Source organism: Podarcis vaucheri, assembly GCF_965113315.1.
Source record: "Podarcis vaucheri genome assembly, chromosome: 16".
Taxonomy (NCBI): Eukaryota; Metazoa; Chordata; class Lepidosauria; order Squamata; family Lacertidae; genus Podarcis; species Podarcis vaucheri.
Window position 1 is genome coordinate 20,337,042 of NC_138754.1, and position 26,666 is coordinate 20,363,707.

Consider the following 26,666-nt stretch of genomic DNA (forward strand, 5'->3'; position numbering starts at 1 on the left):
AAACACATGTCGGCATTCTGCATATTTGGCTAAAGGTAAAGGTAAAGGGACCCCTGACCATTAGGTCCAGTCGTGACGGACTCTGGGGTTGCGGCGCTCATCTTGCTTTATTGGCCGAGGGAGCTGACTAAGCCACTTCTGGCGAACCAGAGCAAAGCACAGAAACGCTGTTTACCTTCCCACCGGGGCGGTACCTATTTATCTACTTGCACTTTGACGTGCTTTTGAACTACTAGGTTGGCAGGAGCTGGGACTGAACAACAGGAGCTCACCCCATCGTAGGGATTCAAACCGCCGACCTTCTGATTGGCAAGTCCTAGGCTCTGTGGTTTAACCCACAGCGCCACCCGCGTCCCCATATTTGGATAGGCTTGCCTTAAAAAGAAAAGGGGTTTTTAGCTGTTGCTGGAGAGGTACCTGCCTTGCGTCAGTAGGCAAGGAGTTCCAAAGTTTGAGTGCTGCCACAATAAAAGATTTGAGTTTTTACAAATGTGTTGATTTTATTCAAATGTCTGAGACACCCTCACACAGCAGCCAACCCATTTCTAAATAAGGCTGTGCCTTTGCAAACACACTTCCCTCAAACACAGCCAGAGGATGGAGGGCTCCACATTAGGTGTTCCTCATGTCGAAAGTGTTCTGAGTGCTTTCATGCCAATAGGAACCTGCGAGAATCATCGGACGGGTTCGCGGAGGAGATCAACTTCGAAGACTTCTTGACGATCATGTCCAATTTCAGGCCCATCGAGATGGACATGGACGACGAGCAGCTCGATCGATTCCGGAAGAAGAAGCTAAAATGTAAGGTGCTCCCTTTTCTCGATCAAGCCTGTTGCTTTGTTGGCAGACGGGAGGAACGGTCTGTATGAACCCACTGCGTTCATTTTTAGCTGTAAAGAGTGTGGTTCCCGGAGCTTCTCCTCTTCTTCCATGTCTACTGTGTGCCTTCCCATCTCCCACTTCAAAGTCATCCAGAGGAGAAACTTTTTCCTATCGAGGGCCACATTCTGTTCTGGACAAATGAAGGTGCTTTGGATAAAGAACTGATCCTGTACTTATTGAGAACTGCCAGGATGGTTATTGTAGAAATAGTTTTTAAAAGGAATCTTTAGAGGGATTAAATAAGGATTTATGGTACTGTCAGAATCTGGTCCATAGCGATTATGGAAAAATTACCATATTTTTTGCTCTATAAGACACACCTAGTTTTAGAGGAGGAAAGCAAGAAAAAAATATTCTCCCCCTCTCTGTGCAGCCCCTCTCCAGCAAAGCAGGCGGAGAAACGGAAGGGGCTCTGTTTCTCCTCCCTCTTTGCTGAAGGGGCGCTGTGCAGAGAGGGAAAGCTGCGCAGTGCCTCTTCAGCGAAGCGAAGTCAGAACAGCAAGAGGGATCGCTGCGCAGCGAAAGCAGCAATCCCTCTTGCTGTTCTGGCTTCTGGGATAGCCATGCCAAGCCTCTTCAGGGCAGGGGGAGCGTTCCTCCCGTTGCCCTGAAGAGGCTTTGCACGGCTATCCCTGAAGCCAGGAGAGTAAGAGGGATCGGTGTGCACCGATCCCTCTTGCTCTCGTGGCCTCAGCGAAAGCTGCGCAGCCTGCATTCACTCCATAAGACGCACACACATTTCACCTTACTTTTTAGGAGGGGGAAAGTGCGTCTTATAGAGCGAAAAATACAGTACGTCGAAGGTTAAGGTATACCAAAGGACACCCCCCCTTCCCTGCCCATCATTTTCAACCAGGGGGGTGAAAACTTATTTCATGACAGTGATAATGTTCAAAGGCCTCCTGTGAGTTATGCTCTTTGGCATTCTTGGCGACTTCTCATCGTCAAGAGAGAACATCGTAAACCGTTGAGGACAATATCCCGAGATTTATAAGTAAAGCAAATCCTATATTTTAAGAAAGAATATGTTACTACGCTCCAATATCAGTAATTGTCTCCCCACCCCACCTCATGGGCTATGAACGAGATGACCAACATTTTTGGTCTGTGTGTGTTTAATTTGTATTTGCATTCAAGCTGTAGTTATTTTTGTAAGTCATTAAATTATATGTTCTTGATTTTGCACACATGCACACAAACACCCTTCCCCTGCCTACTGGCACAAGAACTCTGTTGGTGTTTGATACAGTCCCTGATTTGATCTGTTAGGTTCAGTTACTATTGTGCGGGGTAAATATGGGTTTTGAATGAATTTATTTCACGCATAGTACTGTGCTTTTAAGCTGTTTACTCCTGACCCTAATTTATTTTGCCTTCTCTCCCCTAGTTCTTTTCCACATGTACGATGCAGACAGTGACGGCAAGATCACTCTGCAGGAATACAGGAATGTAATGTATTATTATTATTATTATTATTAGTATTAGTATTATTATTATTTGGGCATCCCACTCCCTTAACTGCATTTTCAATGACCCGGCACCGCTCCTCCTCCTCCAACCAGTTTGCAACTTGCTTCTGCCCTCCAGATTGTGCAAGAGATGCTTTCGGGGAACCCCCACCTGGATAAGGAATCGGCGAGGTCCATCGCAGACGGAGCCATGATGGAGGCTGCCAGCATCTGCGTGGGGCAAATGGTAGGCTGAGCGCAACGCTGCATATGACCAGCACATGGTCATTCCGAGGCGAGGAAGGGATGTAGCCCAGTGGTAGAGCATCTGCTTGCCCACAGGAGGTCCCGGGTTCAATCCCCATCTCCAGATAGTGCTTGGAAAGATGGGGGGTGGAGAGGTACAAAGCAGGATTGAACTCCCCATACACACCTGCTGATGCTATTCCACTTTCTGCAGCTGTGTGCCTGACATCAGGTGTGTGGCATGTGGGTGTGTTTTTAGAAAAAAATGGACTGGTGGGCCAAGTTTGGCCCAGGTTCCCCAACCATTTTAATGTTGATTTGTGTTTTTCCTCGATTGTGCATTAAGGTTGTGCTGTAAGCCCTTTTAGGAAAACGTCGCCCTTAAGAATGGCATGTAGGTTTTTGCTTTGAGTTAAGAAGTAAGAGCCCTCCATTTTTTCTCTGAATGCCTCCTCTGCCCTTATAGGACTTTCACCTATCAACGTAATGCTTCTGTTCTTGTTGCAGGAGCCGGATCAAGTATACGAGGGAATCACATTTGAAGACTTCCTTAAGGTTAGAATGGATGCTCACCCTCTTGCTTGGCGGAAGTGATGGAGATCAACCTGTGGGAGGGGCGGGGGCAGGAGAGTGAGAGGAGACAGAGAGGAGGGACACAGTGCTAGGCTTTCTGTTACCTCTAAAACTGGATCCTGTTTTATGGGTTTAAATCGCCTTAACCCTGCTTGATATGTTTTTATATTGCTGCTTTATTGGTTTTAGGCTGCATTTTAATGATTTTTTTCCCTGTTAAATTGCACGTTGCCTGAAAGATTTTTTAAAAATTAAGTTGTCATATAAATGTTTGTGGCCTGCAGCATTAAAAGGGCCCCTGACCTGTACTCGTGGCTCAAGCTTGCTTTTGTTGCCTCTCCCCCGGCAGATCTGGGAAGGGATAGACATTGAGACCAAGATGCACGTTCGCTTCCTGACCATGGAGCCAATTGCGATGTGCTACTGACCACGGAGAAGCTGGGACTGAGGTGTTGGTGCCTTCTGGAGCGACCTGGGACGGAAACCGTCAGGTGGTCGATACGGGTATTAAGGGGGAACTGCATCTCCCACGGCTGGGGCAGTTTTTTTTGCAGGGGGGCGTTGCAGGTTTTAGGAGTTGATGTGCCTGGCTTTGGCTTTACAGCTATTTTCTCTCTCTTGTCTACACTAAAAAGCCTCAATAGCCTCAAATCATCAATAAAGCAGGTTTTGTTTTTAATTCTTGGCAGAAGCTTGTTTACTTGTGGATCCTGTGATCAGATACAGTCATGGGACTCAACTTTTAAAAAACCGTGTGCTCTTCTTAACCAAGGGTGAGGAATTAGATCCAGATTATCTTACATCTATCTACTATATATATATTGGAAAGTGATTTCTGTCTGTTGTCTTAAAATATCATTACCGAACTTGGCGTGAGGGTTCCCAGGGCAGGGGCGGTGCTCTCTGTTGACCTTTGCAAGCCAGCCACCATTTTGAACCAAGATGGTGGACTGCACCTGTTCTTTGGCACAGACTTGACCGCTCTCGAAAAACGTGACTTTGGCACATGACTTCCCTCGATTTTTGGAGCAATGAATCCAAACTCACAAATTACACCATCCATTTTTTGGGGGGTGGTTCTACAAAATCCTGGGCAGTCCAAGTACTCTTCGCTAATTGTGAAGTAAAACTGGAGCAACGTGCCCCAAGGAACAGGGGATGCCCTGTGTAGCATGAAACATGCCACTTTGTTATTCCCAGTTGGTACGGTTATATTTATAAAAGGATTTATATCCACTAAATCACGAAACATACCAAAGGGATTCACAACATTAAAACAATAAAATGTATACGGGAAAAGCACGGGAAAACATTTAAAAGCAAAAAAAGTTTAAAAACAAGCACCAATAAACCATTGTAGGAGATGTGGTTGAGTTTAATATACCAAGGTACCCTGGTATCTCATTTTAACAAAGCTCATTTCATTACGCCATCATCATCATCATCATCATCATCATCATCATCATCAATAGAAAAGGTTGTTTGTTTGTGTAAACATGTCCAGAAGCATGTTATAACTTCCCAAGTGTGTTTCAAGGGCTATCTGACATCCTGGGAGGAAATGGTGAATGATTTACACATGCTTTCAAGAGGTCCTGCTTGCTATCTCACTGGTCATGGTCCCAGCCCTCACATTTCCCAGCCCCATAAGTAGCCTAAAAGATCAGGCCTGGGCCCAAGGTTAGGAAGTCCAGTCTCTCTACCTGCTTGGCTCCCTGTTTTAACTACTCCCTTCTGCTCCTCTTCCGGGCCTGAGTCACTTTGGGCCAGCACTTCTCCTCCATTCCTACTGCGCCATGTCTGGGTTTTGCAAAGCGTCACACCCTGCCCGCTGCATCCGCTCCATCCCGCATCATCCTCTGCCTTGCTGCATCCAGGTGGGTTTTAGGGGGCATCACTGAGGATCATCTTTGCATTCTCCTCTGTGTGTTTCTGCGGCAGCCACTGCCGTGACCCAGACACCTTCCTGTGGACGTGGGTGCCGTCCTTCCTGCTCCACGTTGGTCGGCCTTTGATCAGCACCTCTTACTTCCTGACGCAGCTAGATGTTGTCATAGGGGACCGCCAGGCCAATATTGTAGTTGTAGCCTGTTGTTTCATTGTAAGAGGAGCGGCAGATAGGAAGGATGCTCTCTGCAGCCAGCTGGTCCACCGAGAACTCATACGCATAGATGATTCCTCGATGTCTGATTTGGGGAGAGAATAATAATAATAATAAATTTTTATTTATACCCCACCCTCCCCAACCAAGACGGGCAGCATTAGCATGATTAGCATGCATATTATTGTTGTTATTATTATTATGACTCCCTAGTCACCTGTCACCTAGAAACTCCAAGCAACTTAGATTGACAAAACATAAACATAACCGCATTATACCATTGTGGGCAAAATGAGCACAACATTCATTTCATTTGTATACTGGCCTTCATCCAAAGATCACAGGGAAGTCCATGGCGTAAAAATACAAAATAAAAACTCAAAATATACAATAAAACAAAAGCAGAACAAACCAATAACCCCACCCCCTGACACATTTAAAAGGTCACAGAAGGTTAAATCAGCCTAATGCTCGATTGAAGAGAAGTGTTTTCACCTGGTGCCTAAATATTTTTTGGGGGGAGGGGGCAAGCCTCCATTTGAAACATTAACCTATTAATACAGAAACAAACACACCCTCATATATTTATTATTATTATTTACTGAATATATTGGTGGTCTTTTTACCAAGGTAACTGTGAGCAACTTAGACAAAAATCTAAAAGACAATCCCAAAACATCCCACCACTCACAGATGATTAAGAGCCAAAGGCCTGGAGCCTAAAGGGGACGATGACGCCTGGCCGTAGAAAGCTTTTGCAGCACAGGTACTGTGGGACAGACTCAGCTCAGTCCCCCAAAGGCCAGGGGGAAGAAAGGCAAGTCTTTCCCGAAGACTGAAAGCTGCCCATCAGGCCTCACTGGAGAGACCATCCCATAGATGGGGAGCCACAACTGAAAAGGCCCTTCATAGGCAATTCCACAGGGTGGTCAACCTAGACATGGCTGCAGTCATTATTCCCATCAATTCTATTAACCCTCCCACCTCAGCTTTGAGCATTCAGGGGCGTGGCCCACTCGCATTCCCTGCTTCTCAGACTCTTGGCTCTCTTTCTGCTTAGTAAAACTGCTGCTCCTGTGGCTGATTCTTACCTTCGATGAGCAGTCAGGTCATCATCCATGATGCTGGCGCCTCGGGGAACCTTCTCGTCAGGGATATTGGCGGTGATGAGGCTGTGGCTGTTGAACCAGATGTGGCGGACAGGGTGCCTGGAGGGAAAAAGGAATGTTGTTGGTGTTTCTGTTTCATTTTTTTTTTTTAATTCTTAATGGGGGTCACGATTAACATTTCTAAATATGACGTGCAAGTTCTTTTAATAGTTTCTCTCCCCACCCCCACTGTTAAAAATGTCTTGCCATTAAAATGCAGAGTTAATTGGAACAGAAATCTACGCCCACATACACATGAAAATGCTAAGTGAAAAAAATGCATTCCCATGCACAAATGACAACATGAATGCTGCATTAGCAAGGGGTGAGGGGAACTGCCCAATATTCATGGCAAAATTAACTTTTGTTATCTGCATATCTAAACTCCATTCTCTCATTTGCGGGCGGATTTCCTATGGATACAAAATCAACATGCAATGATCCATATCACCGCCCTGAACGATTTGTCTTTTTTCCCACTTTTGAAAAGTAGGGTTGACTCCACCAAAGCCACACTCAAGAGCAGACCTACTGAAACCAACAGCCTTGCATAAATTGTGCCTGCTAACTTCAACAGGTCTACTCAGAGAAACAAACCTGGTGCCCTCCATAGGTTTTGGTCCAGAACTCAGGCTGCTGGGAATTGCAATCCAAAAATATCTGGCAGGCAACCAGGTGGCGGTGGTCATTCCAAAAGTCTCCATTTGCTGCTTTTTCTTGTTTTGAGTTAAATGGGTCAGTCCAGTGCTGTGGCACTGGAGGGGAAGGGGAGAGAAGGGGGTGGGTCTCCATTCAAGGCAATAATAATACAGTGGTACCTCGGGTTAAGTACTTAATTCGTTCTGGAGGTCCGTTCTTAACCTGAAACTGTTCTTAACCTGAAGCACCACTTTAGCTAATGGGGCCTCCCACTGCTGCCACGCCGCTGGAGCACGATTTCTGTTCTCATCCAGAAGCAAAGTTCTTAACCCGAGGTACTATTTCTGGGAGAGTCTGTAACCTGAAGCGTATGTAACCTAAAGTGTATGTAACCCGAGGTACCACTGTAATAGTATTTTTGCTTTTAGCACCACCCAATGGACAATTGCTGAAGTGCAGCCAGATTCCTGAAGCAGGGCAAGGGGAAAAGGCAGCTCCAGCAGATGCTCTGAGAGCCTCCAAGTGGTGCTGGACTCCGATTCCCATCAGCCCCAGGGAGCATGACCACGGATGATGGGAGATGGAGTCCAACCTGGTTCCCCATACCTGACTTATCAGGGCTGGGGTTATACCTAGTGCTAGTCCTGCCCAGAGAAGAGCCACTTAAATTAATGAATGGAAATCAGGCATCCAAAATCCTTTTAACCAGAGATGCCAGAAGCAGGAGTTAAAAGGTGTACTTGGGTATTTTACTATATTTGTAAAAAAATATTTAGATCCCACTATTCCTAGACAGAGAAAAGAACCTCCACCCCTGAGCAGTTTGCCATTTATACATAAAATCATACAATGAAAACCAGTGGCAAAGAGTTCTGCAGGACTGGCCTGATAACACTCAAGGCTCAGCTTCTAAATGAACCTTGCTGGCACTAGAAATCACCAAACAGTCAATCTGGGCTGTAAGCGTTCAAGCAGCCCCTGTAAGACTTTGGGCAATGCCACCGAGAGTGGAATTAACCATTTGGGAGTGTCAAAGCATGGAACTAGACAAATACATTTCTTCAAAATACATAGCCACACAGAGCAGCCAAGACTATATAATACTGGTCCTGAGAGACCTGCATTGGCTCCCAGTACGTTTCCGAGCACAATTCAAAGTGTTGGTGTTGATCTTTAAAGCCCTAAACGGCCTCGGTCCAGTATACCTGAAGGAGCATCTCCATCCCCATTGTTCTGCCCGGACACTGAAGTCCAGCTCTGAGGGCCTTCCAGCGGTTCCCTCATTGCGAGAAGCAAAGCTACAGGGAACCAGGCAGAGGGCCTTCTCGGTAGTGGCACCCACCCTGTGGAACGCCCTCCCACCAGATGTCAAAGAGAACAACAACTACCAGACTTTTAGACGACATCTGAAGGCAGCCCTGTTTAGGGAAGCTTTTAATGTTTAATGCTGTATTGTGTTTTTAATATTCAGTTGGGAGCCATCCAGAGTGGCTGGGGAGAACCAGCCAGATGGGCAGGGTATAAATATTACTATTATTATTATTATTATTATTATTATTATTATTATTGCAGTAGAGTCTCCCCTCACCAAAGCCCCACCTGCCCGCCTCCTTACTTAAAGCAGGTGCTGCTGCTAGTCAGCCTCAGCGTTGCCCCTTAGGCAAGTACCCGCCCCCCTTGCTCTAATGGACCAGCCTCCACCGGCAGCTGACTTTACCTGGCATGGATTTCCCAGAGCTTGGTGCCCATCCTCTGGTCCCACACGCAGACCAGGCCCTCTTCCCCTCCGCTGACGATCTTCCAGTCGTCCATCTGCACAGCAGAGACTCCCAGCTGGTGGCCATAGAGGGAGCAAACGGAGGCGCTTATGCGGAGGTCAAAAACCCTCACCCTAAGACAAAGACAGAAATGCAGTCAAGTCTCGTGTCACTGGCACAAGCCCAGCAAGATCTACTTGGAACCACGTTAGATTCCGTACGTGCCGACAGCCAGCCTCTCTTACTAGTTGAGCCATCTATGAGAGGCAGTGTGGTGCAGCGGTTAGAGTGCCAGAATTAAGATCTGGGAGAGCAGGGTTCAAATCCCCAAGTCGGCCACAAAGCCTGACCCACTTCGCAGGGTTATTATTGTGGGGATTAACTGAGGAAGGAGAGGACCATGTACACAACCCTGAGCTCCTTGGAGGAAAAAGGTGGGATAGAAATGCCCTAAATGAAATGGATGTTTATACATAAGAACATGGGAAAGAGCCCTGCCGGACCAGGCCAGTGGCTCATCTAGTGGCCAACCGGATGCCCATGGGAAGCTCACAAAGCAGGGCACAAGTGCAACAGTGCTCTCGGCTCGTGATTTGCAGCAACTGGCATTCAGCAACATGTCGCCTCTGAAAACAGAAGTAGAACCCAGAATCGCCATTGATAGCATTAGCTGCTATGGGAGGGATTCCCAAAGTGCGGTCCACAGACCCCTTCATTCAGGCGGTCAGCAGCACATCTGCAATTAAAAATCACGTAGCACCTAGGACAGTGCATGACAATTGCTACAAGAGGCAGAAGAATCCGTCAACAACCTCAGCAATTTTCAAGTGGGGGAAAATGGTTTGCGGACGGCTGCTCCAATTATTCTTATTGTTATAAGTTCCCTACCCATCTGACTGTGTTTCCCCAGTCATTCTGGGTGGCTTCCAACATACAGTGGTACCTCGGGTTACAGATGCTTCAGGTTACAGACGCTTCAGGTTACAGACTCCTCTAACCCAGAATTAGTACCTTGGGTTAAGAACTTTACTTCAGAATGAGAACAGAAACTGTGCAGCGGTGGTGCAGTGGTAGTGGGAGGCCCCATTAGCTAAAGTGGTGCTTTAGGTTAAGAACAGTTTCAGGTTAAGAACAGACCTCCAGAACGAATTAAGTTCTTAACCCGAGGTACCATTGTACAGAAAAACACAATAAAACATTAAAAGGCTTCCCTATACAGGGCTGCCTTCAGATGTCTCTATGAATTTGTCTAAACCCCTTAAAAAACTTAAGAAGAGCTTTGCTGCATCAAGCCAATGGACCATCTAGTCCAACATCCTGTTCTCACAGCGGCCAACCAGATGCCACATGGGAGGCCTGCAAGCAGGACCTGAGCGCTCCCCCCACTTTGAATATCAGCTGCTGGCAGTCATAAGGCACACGGCCTCCGGCAATGGAGGCAAAACACAGCCGTTGTGGCTAGTGGCCACGGATAGCCTTCTCTTCTATGAGTTTGTCTAATCCCCTTTTAAAGCCATCCAAGTTGGTGGCAATCATCACTGCCTCCTGAGGGAGCCCAAATTCCACCGTTTAAGTCTGCACTAGGGGAAGAAGTTATCTCTTCTGTCTTGGACGGCCCATAATTGGACGGTGTAATATGTTGAAACCATCTTGCTCTGATGAGCAAGCTGGCCGCTGAATTCTGCAACAGTTGAAGTTTCTCCAAGCATCTTTAGAGATGCGGGTGATGCTGTGGTCTAAACCACAGAGCCTAGGACTTGCCGATTAGAAGGTCGGCGGTTCGAATCCCCGCAATGGGGTGAGGTCCCGTTGCTCAGTCCCTGCTCCTGCCAACCTAGCAGTTCAAAAGCACAAAGTGCAAGTAGATAAATACTGCTCCGGCGGGAAGGTAAACGGCATTTCTGTGCGCTGCTCTGGTTCGCCAGAAGTGGCTTAGTCATGCTGGCCACATGACCTGGAAGTTGTACGCCGGCTCCCTCGGCCAATAAAGCGAGATGAGTGCTGCAACCCCAGAGTCGGCCATGACTGGACCTAACGGTCAGGGGTCCTTTACCTTTACCTGTAATGTGTTGCAGTAATCTAACCTAGAGGTCCCCGGAACAGATGGAAGAAGTTATTGTGAGTGAAGAATTGATACTTTTGAATTATGGGGCTGGAGGAGACTCTTGAGAGTCCCATGGACTGCAAGAAGATCAAACCTATCCATTCTTAAGGAAAAATAAAAAAATTCCTTCCAGTAGCACCTTAAAGACCAACTAAGTTAGTTCTTGGTATGAGCTTTCGTGTGCATGCACACTTCTTCAGATACACTGAAACAGAAGTTGCCAGATCCTTCTATATAGTGAGAAGGTGGGGAGGGGTATTACTCAGAAGGGTGGTGAGAATGGGAGATTGGCAGATAGCTGAGATGAGCCTGTTGACGACTCTTAACGACTGTAATAGGTCTTACAGGAAAAGGCAAGGGGTGAGAAGGTGAAAAATGGCTTAGTCATGTATAATGAGATAAGAATCCAATGTCTTTGTTCAGACCAGGTCTCTCCATGGTTTTAAGTTTGGTAATGAGTTGCAATTCAGCAGCTTCTCTTTCCAGTCTATTTCTGAAATTCCTTTGTAGTAAAACAGCTACTCTGAGATCTTGTATAGAATGTCCTGGGAGATTGAAGTGTTCTCCTACTGGTTTCTCTGTTTTGTGATTCTTGATGTCAGATTTATGTCCGTTTATTCTTTGGCGTAAGGTTTGGCCTGTTTGTCCAATATAGAGAGCTGAAGGACACTGTTGGCATTTGATGGCATACACAATGTTAGACGATGAGCAATTAAATAGTCCCGAGATGGTATGTGTGATGTTGTTGGGGCCAGTAATGGTGTTGTCCGGGTGTATGTGGTAGCATTCTTAAGGAAATCAGTCCTGAGTGCTCACTGGAAGGACAGATCCTGAAGCTGAGACTCCAATGCTTTGGCCACCTCATGAGAAGAGAAGACTCCCTGGAAAAGACCCTGATGTTGGGAAAGATGGAGGGCACAAGGAGAAGGGGACGACAAAGGACGAGATGGTTGGATAGTGTTCTCGAAGCTACCAGCATGAGTTTGACCAAACTGCGGGAGGCAGTGGAAGACAGAAGTGCCTGGCGTGCTCTGGTCCATGGGGTCACAAAGAGTTGGACACGACTAAACAACAACAACACTCATGAACCCCCCTCTCTGTGCTTCCTCCAGGAAAGTGAGGGGCATTATGAATATACACCGCAGCTTAGCAAAAACACCCAAGGAAGGTGTGACGTGGAGTCAGTCAGGGGGGCGGCCTGGGGAGGCAGAGAGGCTGGGAGGGCTGCCTCTCAGCCTGAGGTTTCCCACCGCTGGGCTCAAAGAGGCTGTGCGAGAGTTGAGCAAGTGGATGGATGCAGGAGGTAGGGCTTAGCAGTTTGATCATCCAAAACAACTGAAGATGAAATCATTGCAGATTGCCAAAAGGGTGTGCGTGTGTGTGTCTCTGTGTGTGTGTGTTTAACAATGACAGAGCCCAGAGAGTCGAGCGGGAACCGCCACAGAGGCTGCTGGAAAAGGAATGGAAGCTAATCCTTGGGAAATGATGAACTGCGGAAGCTGGGAGGCCCGAGCGGATGACAGGAGGACACTCCCTGTGCCAGCACTTCCATTGTTCAGGATCCCTGCTATGATCTGGAGGCTGTTCCAAAAAAAACCAAATCCAAAGCTTTCCCTCCTTCCCTCCCTCCTCCCCACATTGCCCTTCTCTAATGAAACCGCTCGGCAGGAGCCTGGGAATAGCTCCGTTCCGACAATTAGAACAAAAAGGAGGACAAAGGCTTCCGACCGGGTGGCATCCATCTGACAGGCTGGAGAAGGGAAATGAGCGTGCTCAGGCAGGCTGGGCCACGCGCAACACCTCCGCTGCCGCTTGTCAGAGCATCCACAGATGGAGTAAACAAAGCCTGTCTCCCGCTCTTCCTCTTGCCTGGGTGGGGGGCTGCGCAGAGCTCGGCACTGGGCGAAACCAAAGCTCTGCTTCCAAGCCCCGTCTCTGACAGCGTGCGGCCTGGCGAGCTGCCTGCCGGCATTGCGTATGATAATCAGGCCGCCTTCCATCTACCGAGCCCTGGCTGAGTCGTCGTGGTTTCATTTGCAAGGACCCGGCTTCCAGGCATCCATTCCCGGGGGCGGGGAGGGGGAGGCAAAAGACACTTTTTGAGTTGTTGTTGCTTTTGTGCAGCGGGGAAGTCTTACCAACTCCATCTCCCAGGCTCCGGCTATCAATGCCAGAGCATTGTGGTTCTGCAATGACCGAACCTTGAAAAGGATGGAATTTGGGAGCTGAGTTTAGAATTTAGGCACCTGGGAATCTCAGGTGTTGTTTCCTCTACCTGTCACCTAACCCACCTCACAGAGTTGCTGCTGCTGTTTTTTAAATTAGTTTTTATTAACAACTGTGTTAGAGAACACAGAACTACACTATATCGCCAGCCAAGTGCACCACATAATCCCATATATCCTGGAAGATGAAATCAAACAATGGGTGCACTTGGAGGTAGATAAAACCAGAAACACCCCCACCTGTTCCTGTTCCTCGAAAACAAACTAAGGAAAATTCCCGCAACACTAAACAGGTTCACAAGGCCCATGCTTAAAGGAAAACTGGCCCCAACCTCATGCTCACTGATCCCCCTGGCTCACAAGGTGGTTGTGAGGGCAAAAAGGGGAAGAAACATGCACGCTGCTCTGAATTGTGTGCATGAAAGAAATAAAAATTTAAATGAAATGAGGCAAGTATCTGGTCCTCAGGCCCATGAAGAGAGGCTTGGAAGTATAGACAATGTCCGATAACTCCCAGAAGCTGGAGAGAGGCTAAGTGCTTAAATATGTTTCCATTTTTAATTGTGTTGCTTTATCCCTGATGCGTTTCCTGCCCTGAGTTTCTTTGGAAAGAAGGGTGGGGAATAAATTTAAACCCTCCTCCTCCAGTGCACAGGTGATGGTGCTTTACAGCTACACAAAACCACTTGACCCTGAGTTTGGAGAAAAGGAGAGCAAAAGGTGACACGAAGGAAGTGTAAAAGAAATTACCGTATGTACAGCATGGAGAAAGAAGGTAGAGGGAAGTTTTTGCCCTCACCCCCCCCCCACTCTCTTAACACAAGAACTCGTGTTCTTCTTCGTGTGCCTCCTCCACGAGAAGTCTGGAAGGTGGCAACACGAGAACCTTTTCTACTGTGGCTCCCCATTTGTGAAACGCTCTCACCAGGGAGCTTCACCTGGCACCTTCATTATACACTTTTAGGTGCCAGGCAAAAAAAGAAGGAAGAAAGAAAGAAAGAAAGAAAGAAAGAAAGAAAGAAAGAAAGAAAGAGTGGTACCTCAGGTTACATACGCTTCAGGTTACAGATTCCACTAACCCAAAATAGTACCTCGGGTTAAGAACTTTGCTTCAGGATGAGAACAGAAATCGTGCTCTGGCGGCGCGGCAGCAGCGGGAGGCCCCATTGGCTAAAGTGGTGCTTCAGGTTGAGAACAGTTTCAGGTTAAGAACGGACCTCGGGAACGAATTAAGTACTTAACCCAAGATACCACTGTAGATAGATAGTCGTGCCTCGGAAGTCGAACGCCTTGTGACATTTTGGCTCCTGAACGCTGCAAACCCGGAATTGATTGTTCTGGTTTGCTGACATTCTTTGGAACCCGAATGTCCGACGCAAGTTGGCTACTGGAGCTTCCTTGGTTTCCGAATGTTTTGGAAGTCAAATGGACTTCCAGAATGGATTCCGTTTGACTTCCGAGGTATGCCTGTACTCAGGATCGATTTGAAAAAGCACTTCTTCACCCAGCACAAAGCTGAATGATGGAACTAGCTCCTGCAGAAGGCAGTTAGGCTCTGAAAATCCAGAAAGGGGAAACGACATGCCTTTGAAACTGACCCTGGACCAAAGTGCCACCTGAGGCCTGATGCGTGGGGGGGCGGGAGCAGGGTACAGGGAGGGAGACAGGTGTGTGAGAAGGGGAGAAGGAAAGAGCAGGGAGCTATTACCCAGCTGGCCTTTGGCCACCGTGCAACATCCCTTTGGTGCGGTGTGCTGGACCATTTAAATAATTAACACCCCGTCTCTCCCCCCCCCCAAAAAAAAGAAAGAAAGAAAAAGAAGAGGTGGCGGGGAGTAGGGGGAATCTAAAAATTGGATGTGGAGGGACGTGGGTTTTTTTTTTTTTTAAAGCACTCTAATCTTTTCACGCTGATGACTCTGAGCGCTTCCATGTCTGCCAACAGACACTGAGCGGTGGGGGGGGGAGGGGGGAGAGAGACGTAAGACTGGCCAAGATGAGAAGATAAAGGGGTGGGGAGCCGCAAATCAGCTAAATAGGATCTGGAATTCATTCACGTGAAAATCCTTTTTTGTCTTGGCCACCTGAGAGACATCAACTGCAACCCAACCTACATTACTCCCACTGTTTGGTGGCAGTGATACCGAGGGGGTGGGGGTGGGTTCACTTTTTGGCACGTGCGATTCTCCCTTAGGTTATTTCCCTACTTTAAAATTTCAGGAAGTGAGGTTTAAAATGCCAAACTCATTTCTTTCTCCCTTTTTTCCACGAGTGTCCGCAGGAAAGAGGAGGGCCTTGTTCCAAGAGGCCTCGCTGGGCAGTACACCAACTGTGTCCACCAAATGGCTTAAAAAAATATATATTATTTTTGGGGGGAGGGGGGAAGAGGAGTAAAGGAGGGACTCTTCCCGCGGAGCTTGCAAAACAACGACAGGACAGAACAAAGCAAAGCGAGGTGTGCTGTCCAACCATGACGTAATATTGCGTCTCATTCTCTGAAAAGTTTATGCAGACTCTTGCCTCTGGTGTGCAGTGCAATTCCGTGAAAGGCGACAGGTAAGCTGCTACAAAGGTGCAGCCATGTTTGGGGTGGGGTGCCCAGATCCAGGCCGGCCCAAGACATTTGGGGAGGTGTTGTGCCTCAGTGGCAGAGCATCTGGTTTGCATGCAGAAGGTCCCAGGTTCAAGCCCCAACGACATCTCCAGGCAGGGATGGGAGAGACTCCTGCCTGAACCCCCCCCCCCCGAGAGCTGCTGCCAGTCAGTGTAGACCAGGGATGTCCAACAGGTCGATCACAATCTACTGGTAGATCCCTGCGAAGTTTTGGTAGATCGCGGTCGATCTCTGGCTCCCGTTCCTTAGCATCATTAAAACTGACTCCTGCCCCGCCCCCCCTCGCCACACCCTCCATTGTTGTATGATCTCTGGAAGAGAAGATGGAGCTTTCTCTGTGCTGCTGCTTTGATCCATAGTGATCCATTTGTGAGTGAGTAAAAAAACAGGGCTTTTCTCCTTCCTAAAAAAAGTGCTCAACAACTCTGAGCTGAACCCTCCCCAAAAACAGGGGAAGACAACTGTCAGTTTTTAATTCTGAAAGTAGATCGCAGTCTCTTGAGAGTTGGCCACCCCTGGTGTAGACAATACTGAGCTAGGCGGACCAAGGGTCTGACTCAGTGTAAAGCAGCTTCCTGTGTTTTGGTACCGGCTGAAAATTACAAGATAGCGCCTCCCTGCCGCAGTCCACATGCAAGAGTCCACCAGACTGGTTGATTCGCGTTACTGTCTGCACTGTGGTTCAGAGCAGCATGATAGGTTTGGGGGCCCAGGACAAACTGCCTTTCCCCTTAGCAACCTGCCCAGTTCATCTGAGGCCCTTCTCTGCATGCCACCTATAAGGGAGGCCTGGAGGTTGAACATGGCCTTTTTTGTAGTAGCCCCAAGTCTATGGAATGCTGTGCCTCAGGAAGCCTACCTGGTACCTACTCTCTTTTTGTCCTAGGCACCAGGCAAATACATTTTTTGTTCCCTGGGCATCTGGGTGGTATCCACCGTTGAATGTTTTTATTCTGTTTCTGATATGTATATTTTTATTTACTGGATTCATGCGGGACATGGGTGGCACTGTGGGTTAAACCACAGAGCCTAGGGCTTGCCGATCAGAAGGTCAGCGGTTTGAATCCCCGCAACGGTGTGAGCTCCCGTTACTCGGTCCCAGCTCCTGCCAACCTAGCAGTTCGAAAGCACGTCAAAGTGAAAGTAGATAAATAGGTACCACTCCGGCGGGAAGGTAAATGGCGTTTCCGTGTGCTGCTCGCCAGAAGGGGCTTGGTCATGCTGGCCATGCATGACCCGGAAGGTGTACGCCAGCTCCCTCGGCCAATAAAGCAAGATGAACGCCGCAACTCCAGAGTCGGCCACGACTGGACCTGATGGTCAGGGGTCCCTTTACCTTTACTATTCTCACAAATCCATTCGGGACTTTTTGGTTGTATACAGTGTTAGTCCTACTCAGAGTAAATCCATCGACATGAATGGGCCTAAGTGAGCCTCGCCCGTTAATTTTCAACGGGTCTTTGAGTAGGACTAGTGTTGGAGGCAACCCTTTTTATGTGTGGGAAGCAAAATAAAAAGTTTGATAAAGCTAACCTGACCAAATGGGCCGCACACAGCTCAACGTGTGCCGTGTGGGGTCCCCTGCCCCACCTCCTTGGGTGTACCTTCTGTCCTTGTTCCCAGCCACCAGCAGGGAGGGAGGGCTGTCCCGGAGATTGACGCAGGAGAAGTCCCCCAAGGAGCTTCCAAGCTGCGCTGTGCACTGTCCCGTTTCCAAGTTGTAGAGAAGGATCTGGGGGGAAAAACACACACCATGGGAATGCAGATTGTCAACCAAGGGTTAGGGGAAAGGGTGGGGATCTTGTGGCCTTGCAGGCCAATCTTGGTCTGCCCGGGGGGGGGGGGGTCCAAAGTGGCCTGCACAGCTATTCCCTCCCCCCACCAAACCTACCTGTCCACTAGGTGACATCACTGGGTGATGTCAACCGAGGGGCGGGAGGGTGGAGTTCAATCCTGCTTGGGTCTGCTTTGCCAGTGCATTCCCTGCAAGGATTGTGCTGACCAAGCAGACCCCTGCAGCAAGCAAGACTGCACCCTCCAGGGCCTTGAGGGGTGGGGGACATAAGGCCAGAGAAGGTTCCCCAGTCCTAAGTGAGATGGCTCGGTAGAGCATGAGACTCTTAATCTCAGGGTCATGGGTTTGAGACCCAGGTTGAGCGAAAGATTCCTGCGTTGCAGGGGGTCAGACTAGATGACCATCATGGTCTCTTCCAACTCTACAATTCTATGATTAAGAATCTGTCTCTCTGATTAAGAAAAACCAGGAGTTAGGACTGGTGAACAGAGTTTCTTTCCCCCAGGAGGTTACTTTCCTCTTTCTGCCCTTCCAGAAACTGTAGACATGTTATCTCTTAAAATTAACAATACTGGGGGAATATATAACATTGAAAGATGTCTTATACTGAGGCCACCCTGAGCCAGGGACCTTCTGCATTCAAAGCAGATTCCCTACCACTAAGTTGCAACACTTCCCCAATCAGAAATGAAATTTAACTTATAACAGGGGCTGAATTGCCGGCACAACCATACACAGTATTATTTGGATATGTTGAGGATCTGGTTTTGCAGAATTGATAATGTGTTTGCTAACAGCTGCTCCTACAGCAAAACGCTATAATGGAGTGCCATCCCTGTGTTAGAAGATTGGAATGAGAGACTATGGGAATTGCCTAATTGGCTCATATGATAAAACTAACTAACCTTGCAAGAGTGAGATAAAGGAGTCAACCTAAGACGTGAGAAAATATCTAGCCATATACCTTTTCTTTTCGTGTATAAGACGCCCCCTGTTTTGGGGGACTCCAGATTAAGAAAATGGGGGGAGATTGTATCCATGTATAGGACGACACCCAATTTTAAACGTATTTTTTGAAGAAAAAAACCTAGTCTTATACACGAAAAAATACGGTATATACCATTGGAAACAATTTATAGCTCAAATATTGAGAGGGTTGTATCCAATGCTAATGGTTGCCAGAGTAGACCCACTGAATTAATGAACCTGACTTACTTAGGCTGGTTAATTCCAATGGGTCTTCTCTGAGCAGGCCTTAGTTGGATACAACCCAAGATCTCTCATTTCCATGATTGATTTCACTTGCTTGCTTGGCTTTAATGTATTTTTATGCGTTAAAAATGAATTAAGCATACTTATACATGGGTAGGTGTATACCTGTACAAGTAGATACCGATACTTATATATTGCAATCAAATAAAAATAGGGAGGGGGAGAAGAAGACATTTATATCCCTTTATTATTAACTGTAAAACAGTCCTAAGGGAGGGTCACAGCATGCACATCTAATATCACCTATGTATTCAAAGACATGTTCTGCCATCTGTCACAAAAGTCAAGGCTGATCTTCAAACGTTCCAGAAAAGCATCTTCATATGGCTCCGAAATCAATCAGTGATGGCAGCAGGGGAAGCGTGTTCAATCAAGAGGGTACCACCACCAAGAAGGCCCTGCTCACAGTGCCCGACATCTAGACTCATTAGATGCTGTGACTCCCCCATAAATGGTCTCCCATTAAACCATTTAGACAATTTAAAAAACACCTCCTATTAGCTTCAAGAGAAGCATTAATTATGGCACAGGGGAGAAGTGAGGAGCAGAGTCCGAAGGTCAGACAAAGAGGTCCCTGGAGCCATATCCAACATGTGGACTGGCAGTTCCGCACTCTGGCTAGAGGGAGAAAGTCAGCTGGGGCTAGTTAGGTTTGATCCTATTGACAAATTTGCTGAGAGTCCCAAGCGCTGGGTGCCAAGGAGGCACCCATCTCAGTCTGAAGTTCTAAGATGGCAGCAGCGGCGACTCAACAAGATTGAAGGCAGGTTCACAGGGAATCTTTCAATTTCAGAACCGAGGGCTCAGCCAGGAACGCGCGTACCAAACAAACAAACAAAGGCATCCCAGTTGACCACCAGAAATCAAAAAGCTTCTGGACCTGAAGCGGGGACTGATCTCCCCAAACGCTGAATAATTCAACGCGCCCCAAACGCCTTAAGACGGCCTTCGCCGCGACTTTGAGTTAAAGCCCTGGGAGATTAGCAAAGCGCAGCATCCATTTCGCGGGCGGGTTCTGCTCCACGTTACAAGTCCCTTAACGACCTTTACCGCCTCGCCCCCCCCCCTCGCTCTTTTAATAAGGCTGAGCAAATGGGACTTCATTTTCGCCGGTTGTTACAGGAGAGCAAAATCAATTATTTATGCCCTGGCTTTCCCTTTTGTTCAGGCAACGCATTAGTCTAATGCCACATCACCACGACGCAAGTTGGGCGAGCTGAGACCTTTGGCCTTTGCTGGACTGTGGGGCGGGTCAGCAAGGGTGGGGGGTGCATGGGGAGAGAGATGCAGGCAAAGGGGGAGAAATGCAATTTAGGGGATAAGGAGATACGGGCTTTAATCCAGAGATGGGGAACCCGTGGCCCTTCAATTGCTGGGGGACTCCGGCTCCTATCAGCCCAAGCCAGCATGGCCAATGGCCAGGGATGATGAGAGATGTAGTTCGGCAACATTTAGAGGGCACCAGGTTGGGGAAGGCGGCGTTGGCTCAATAACTAAGGTTGCAGCCATGCAAACAGTTAAAGCAGGCTTAATCAACCTCGGACCTCCAGATGTTTTTGGCCTACAACTCCCATGATCCCTAGCTAGCAGGACCAGTGGTCAGGGATGATGGGAACTGTAGTCTCAAAACATCTGGAGGGCCGAGGCTGAGGAAGCCTGAGTTAAAGGTACATTTATTCAGGATGAATAAAGGACAAGACTTCTTCATGGAGTGCACTGTTAAACTATGGAACTCACTCCCACAGGAGGCAGTGATGGCCACCAATCTGGGTGGTTTTAAGAGAGGACTGGGCAAATTCATGGAGGGGAAGGCTATTGATGGCTCCCAACCACAATGGCTATGCTCTGTCTCCATGGCTGGAGGCAGAAATGCTTCTGAATACTGGTTGCTGGAAGCCACAAGAGGGGAGAGAGCTCATGTGCTTGGATCCTGCTTGCAGGTTTCCCACAGGCATCTGGTCGGCCGCTGTGAGAACAGGATGCTGGACTTGATGGGTCACTGGCCTGATCCAGCAGGATTTGTCTTATGTTCTTATTTCATTTTAACAGCCTTGGCTCCCCACAAAGAATCTTGGGAACTTTAGGCTGCCCCTCACAGAGCTCCAATTGCCAGGACCCTTAAACTACAGTTCCCAGGATCCTATTCTGCTGGGGGGGACGGGGACGAGAGCTGTGACTATGAAAGTCATATAAGAGTGCTTTGAATGTGCCGAGTGATTGTGGCTTAAGTGCACATCCAGCATTATTGGGGGCTTATTCCTACAGCCTTCCTGGTGATATTGGACTCCAACCTGCGCCAGCCCCATGCAGTGTGTGTGGCTAATCATCACATCGGCTGGCTAAACGCACACACACAGCTTGGAGATAAGGTGATTTGTTTGATTATAAGATTACAGATGAGCTAATATTCGAAAGACCAAGATCAACGAGAGAGAGAGAAAATTGGGGGTGGGAAACAGTAAACCTACCCAGAAGAAGCTGTTACATGGAGTGGAGGGGGGAGACGAGAGGTGTGTGTGGAATAATAAAAAAGAGGGCATAAAGCAGTTAATATGTATGAATAATGGATGTTTGATTTAAAAGCAGTTTACTCCAACATGATGTAATTTTTTGACAGCCGGCCAGCCAGACTATCTTGCGGCTCTGTGCCAGGGGGGAGTCAGCGTTCTAGCGCAGGGAATGCTACCTCATCGAGGATCACGCGGGCGGCGCGGCGGGGAGGGACGCACATCAACTTCCATGCCATCCCAAAAGTGACTTTCCGTACACATACACACTCTCTTCTCACTCAGGGGCCGAGCATACCTGCCGACCGCTCAGAGGAGGCCACCTTGGGAAATCAGGCGAAGCGGCAGTCCGCCTTCCCAGCCTACGGCAAGGCTAGATGCTCACGGTGCAATGATAATTCTTCGCAGCACCTCCGTGGAAATTAACAGAGATGCTATTTTCAAAACAAAAACACTCAGGTTTCTGGGGGGTTTCCCCCCCTTTCCTTTTTAAAGTTTGAAAAAGAGGGAGAGAGTGTGTCAAAGTGGCCGGCACAAAGCTGCCATCGCCACACCGAGCCAGGAGTGAGCCCGGATGTCGGTGGTGAATTTTGCCAAAGCACCTGCAGCTCCTGCTGCTTCTGCCCTGGACCTCGTTTCCCTGCGTGCAGCCTTGCCAAGCGGAGTGGGCGAGCGAGCCAGGCTAGGGTTAAGATGCGGACAGATGTCTGCCGGAGGCAAGGAAGGAGGTTGCGAAACACATTTAACCTATGGACAAAGGCAAAGTGGGGAGAGAGCAGCCGCCCAACGCTGTGGTCATTTCTCTCACTGAGATGCGAGCGGCGAAACAAGGACTACAAGCTCAGGGACTTGCTCTGCTGCGTTTAGAGCATTAAACTGGGGTCTGTGGACCCCCGGCAGCCCACGGGATTCATGTAGCATGTCCGTGGATTTGTGGTCGAAGGCACACTAAATATACATATCGGTTTCCGATTGCATTTTCATTACTTCTTTTATTTCTGTCATTGTATTGCACTTTGAATTCCATGGGATTCAGAGGGCAACAGAGTAAACTATAATATCTAAGAAGCAAAATAAGTGATTAAAAATGCATATTAAAATCAGCCAGGATCTAGCAGGCAGAAAAACCATTAAGTGGTCCAGCAAGAGACCCCCAGCAACTTTCAAGTGGTTCTGCAGGGAGGCAGGCAGGGAAATTTAAGGAACCACTGTTCCAGAATATATCCAAAGGACTATAAATTATGTTATGAAAGACCAGTATCTATTTCCCTTAGTAACAATGAGGGCTAGAAACTTTCCCACTTTTTAAAGTGAACTTTATAGCCTTGGGATTCTGCGAGATCTACTGGACAGCTCCATGGTGAATCATAGAAGCACAGTATTGCAGAGTTGGAAGGGACCCCAAGGATCATCTAGTCCAACCCCTGCAATGCAGGGATCTCAGCTAAAGCATCCATAAATATAATGAAACAAATTAATTAAGGAGACTAGTTTTTAGACAATGGGGCTGAAAATCAAGGGCACAACATGCACACATTTCTGTGAGGCTGTTTTGGTTCTGCTGTGCTGCAGCGATAGGGGAGCAATACAAGAAAATGCTTCTTCTAAGAATAAACAGCAGCTTTCGATATTTAAATTTTTAGGTTCTCAAAACAGCATCCACCGAAGATTAGCATCCAAGTTATATCAACCAACTGGCAAAAAGACACATCAGCAAACCAGTAAGTCTTTGATCGGTTATCAGAGCAACGTAAAATAAAGGGCTGGTGTGATTTTTATGGCACAAAAAGAAGCACATCGTCTCGACAAGCGAGCTCCTGCTCATCGAGTCCTTCTGCCAACCAAGTGCAGCACCTTGGCCCAGGAAACAAAAAATGAAACATGACTGCCGAGCGGGGGAGACGGCTCCATCCCTCCAAAACAGGCCAAAACGCAGCGATACATCTCTCGCATCAACCTGGAGATTGATCATCGCCTCCTGACCACCATAATCAACCCATGCAAAGTCCCTTCACGTCTGGGGAATACTTATCATAATAGACATTCGTAATTAAGTTTCCGGCGTGATGTCAGCCGGAGCGGGAACGCCAAGCAAGCCGGTGTCCTTGTCAGAGACATCCTAACCGTCTGGGTTCCTTCGGCCCCATTCCCCCTCATTAGCATACATGCCCCTCGCGAACCATCTGCCACCGCACACCAATAAGACCTCAGACCTACATTAGGAAACCACACCAAATCCACAGAGCGCCATTCGGGAGGCTCCCGTGGAGCTCTTTCTTCTGGTTCCATTTGGGGCATGGACAGGGCACTTTTGTTATGATGCCAACGCCAGCCTTGTCCCAGCGCTCCTCCTGAATGCTGCACGGGAGCAAAGCTCTGATGTTGCTTCAGCAACAGCCAGCCTTAGATGGAGCCATATGTAGAGAGGAACAGCTTGGCAAACGCCACCTTGGCTGAAAGGTGCAGGGGCCCCATCAGCTCCAGGGGTCTTGTACCCCCAATGGAAAGGGGGAAACTCAAGCTTTAATGGGGAGTCCTTTAAGGATGGCAATGTGACATTCTCACCAGCTAAACATTGTGATATACCGATCTATCACAATGTCTGAAATAAGTATGGAGCTATGTAGAGTCATTGGCTGGCTTCAGTTTTCCCAGCGTCATGATTTTTAGCATAACACACACACACCATGATTTGCAATATATTGCCAGGTCAAAAATTATGAAACCACTATCACGATATAGACTTCAAACCGGTTTTGGATGATGTATCGCCCAGCCCTAACACACACCTTGATTTGCAACATATTGCCAGGTCAAAAATTATGAAACAAATAGAGCAATATATATATATATACCACTGGGTATTCCACTTAATGACCCACCCAGTGGTATTCAGAATATCACTCATGAAATCACTCAAGATATCCCTCAAGTAATTAAGGAACAAAAGAAGAAGAGGCACACTAATCTAGGAACTTCCTCTCTGCCCAGAACGTTGGAGGCTATACACCACACCCCTCAACAGTATTTATAGGAACTCAAACACCAGATTCTGCTCTGTTCCAGTAACAAGAAGCCGAAAGCACCAGCCTGAAGATGACGAGTGAGACCTCGTCGAAACGTCGCACAGACACCCCGACTCTTACACGGGAAGACACCCGAAGACACCAAAACCTGCATATATATATATATATATATAGTCCAGCCCTATTCCTCAACCTCATCCCTTGAAGAAAGGCACTCTTAACTCCCAGGATCAGGAAAACCTTGGCCTTCTAACTAGGTTTGAGGGAACTACTTTGCCGCAGTAAAAAATAAACACCGTTGGAAAGGTAAGCAGAGAGATCAGACACAGTGCACAGAGCCGCTGTTATCATTTCCTCTTGAAATCTTTATGAAACATGCACACTTTGCCACCTGTAATTGTATGAGGCACCTGTGGTGTCGGCAGGAGCCTCCTTTGGCTGACCAACACAGACAACATGCATTGCAACATTTGTTTATTTTTTGCAAGCTTCTAAATGTCACACACTTTGGAACACAGTTGCACAATCGGAATGCAATTGGTTCCAAGGAGTTCTTGTCGCTTGCAGAGTCTCACAAGGAAAGCACAGTGTCTCCTATAAAAAAGCAAACAGTTCCCCCTAGAGGCCTACAGCTGTACAAAAAAGCCTGGCTCCCTCTGCGAGGAAATGAGGCACATTTGTTGCTACAAATCAGCCACGGCCTCTATGTCAAGGGAATAATGCAGTTGCTGAGGGTGGGGTGGGGCAAATATTGGGCTGCGTTTAGCCTCTACTGGAACAACAGGGGATTATTCCTTATTCTCAGTGGCACAGCACCTGCTTTGCAAGAGAGAAGACCCCAGTTTCAATTCCCGTCATCTCCAGGTAGGGCTGGGAAAAATCTTCCTGTCTGAAATCCTGGAGAGCCACTGTCAGTCCGTGTAGGCAGCACTGAACTAGATGGACCAATGGTCTGACTCAGGAGATGGCAGCTTCCCATGTTCCCTTTAAAACTAGGGCGAAACTTTGCTGGGTGAATACAAAGTGAGTCATTTCGGAGCTTTAAACAGCAACAATACCAGGCAGATGGGCAAAACTTGCATCATGCCTTTAGGGCAGGTGTAGAGAACTACATCATCCCTGAACACTGGTTGTGCTTGCTGGGGGCTGATGGGAGTTGTAGTTCAGCAAGCATCTGGAGGGCCAATGGTTCCTCACCCCTGCCCTGGAGAGCTCTTGCCAACAGCAATGTTAAGATGGCAGAGTAAATGGTATTCGTTCTTAGTTGTGGCATAAAAGTAATAAGCAAGATTTCCACGCAATACAGGAGAGTCAATCATGAGCGAGCAACCATTGATATGCCTTATACAGGGGGCAACTCAAGACATTTTGCAGAACAAAAGGCTAAAATACCTTGTTGGTCTCGTTGATCAACCAGCCGAAGCCTTTCACTCCGAACGCTGCCTCGCTGGAAGTGACGTCCAGGCATGTGGCAGGCTGACCGTAGACAGAATGAAGGACCTTAGCTGAGTCCCCAACCTTCAGCAGATAGACGACATCTTCCGCAGTGGCTACAGCCACAGGGAGGCCCATAACGCGGGGGACCAGGCAGAGTGAGCCTACCTGCAAGGGGTCAGGGGGTTACAGTGACTGCAAGAACCTCAGCTTTGGGGCTCATCTTCTCTCCATCAGCTTTTCTTTCTCTCTGCTGACCCCACACCCCAACCCCAACAAAAAATTCAACTGGTGTTTTGCCTTTTTATTTGTCTACTGGCTTCTTCCACTGTTACGAGCCATAACTCCATGGTGGAGCACCTTCTGAATTATGGTATAAAAGAACTCCTCCTTGGGCCCTTGTTTTTTTGCTGGGCATGAGCATAGATGGCAATTTCCTTCCATCCCAGAGCTCCATATAACAACCACCCAAAGCAATGGACCTGATGTGATGTAATAATAATAATAATAATAATAATAATAATAATAATAATAATAATAATGGTATTATTTATGCCCAGCCCATCCAGCTGGTTTGCCCTGTCTCTGCATTTTCTCTCCACTGCAGTGTTTAGAGATGTAAAACCAAACCCACCTTTGTCAAGACACCAGGTCCCCACACCCGTCAGGATGGGGAAGCTCTGTGCCCCTCCACACAGTGGTACCTTGGAAGCCGAACGGAATCCATTCCAGAAGTTCATTCAGCTTCCAAAACGTTCGGAAACCAAGGCACAGCTTCCGATTGGCTGAAGGAAGCTCCTGCAGCCAATCGGAAGCCACAGAAGCTGTGCCAGACGTTTGGGTTCCAAAAGAACATTCACAAACCAGAACACTCACTTCTGGGTTTGCAGCCTTC

The 26,666-nt window shown here is 47.8% G+C and overlaps 2 protein-coding genes across 4 annotated transcripts in view; one reads left to right on the plus strand and one right to left on the minus strand.

Moving 5' to 3' along the window:
- TESC (tescalcin) overlaps positions 1–3,828 on the plus strand; it is a 32,928-nt gene extending 29,100 nt beyond the window's left edge. Inside the window, exons 4-8 of the mRNA XM_082202928.1 lie at positions 662–801; positions 2,270–2,331; positions 2,470–2,577; positions 3,084–3,131; positions 3,499–3,828. Of these exons, the coding sequence (XP_082059054.1) occupies positions 662–801; positions 2,270–2,331; positions 2,470–2,577; positions 3,084–3,131; positions 3,499–3,576 (436 nt within the window). The 3' untranslated portion in view covers positions 3,577–3,828. The remainder of the gene's footprint in view (positions 1–661; positions 802–2,269; positions 2,332–2,469; positions 2,578–3,083; positions 3,132–3,498) is intronic.
- FBXW8 (F-box and WD repeat domain containing 8) overlaps positions 3,801–26,666 on the minus strand; it is a 64,239-nt gene continuing 41,373 nt past the window's right edge. For 2 of the 3 annotated variants that reach the window (XM_082202896.1, XM_082202897.1), the window contains 5 exons: positions 25,730–25,939; positions 17,342–17,469; positions 8,755–8,928; positions 6,342–6,458; positions 3,801–5,335 (listed from right to left, as the gene is read on the minus strand). In XM_082202896.1, the coding sequence (XP_082059022.1) occupies positions 5,191–5,335; positions 6,342–6,458; positions 8,755–8,928; positions 17,342–17,469; positions 25,730–25,939 (774 nt within the window). In that variant the 3' untranslated portion in view covers positions 3,801–5,190. The remainder of the gene's footprint in view (positions 5,336–6,341; positions 6,459–8,754; positions 8,929–17,341; positions 17,470–25,729; positions 25,940–26,666) is intronic. The other variant, XM_082202898.1, reaches the window with a different exon arrangement.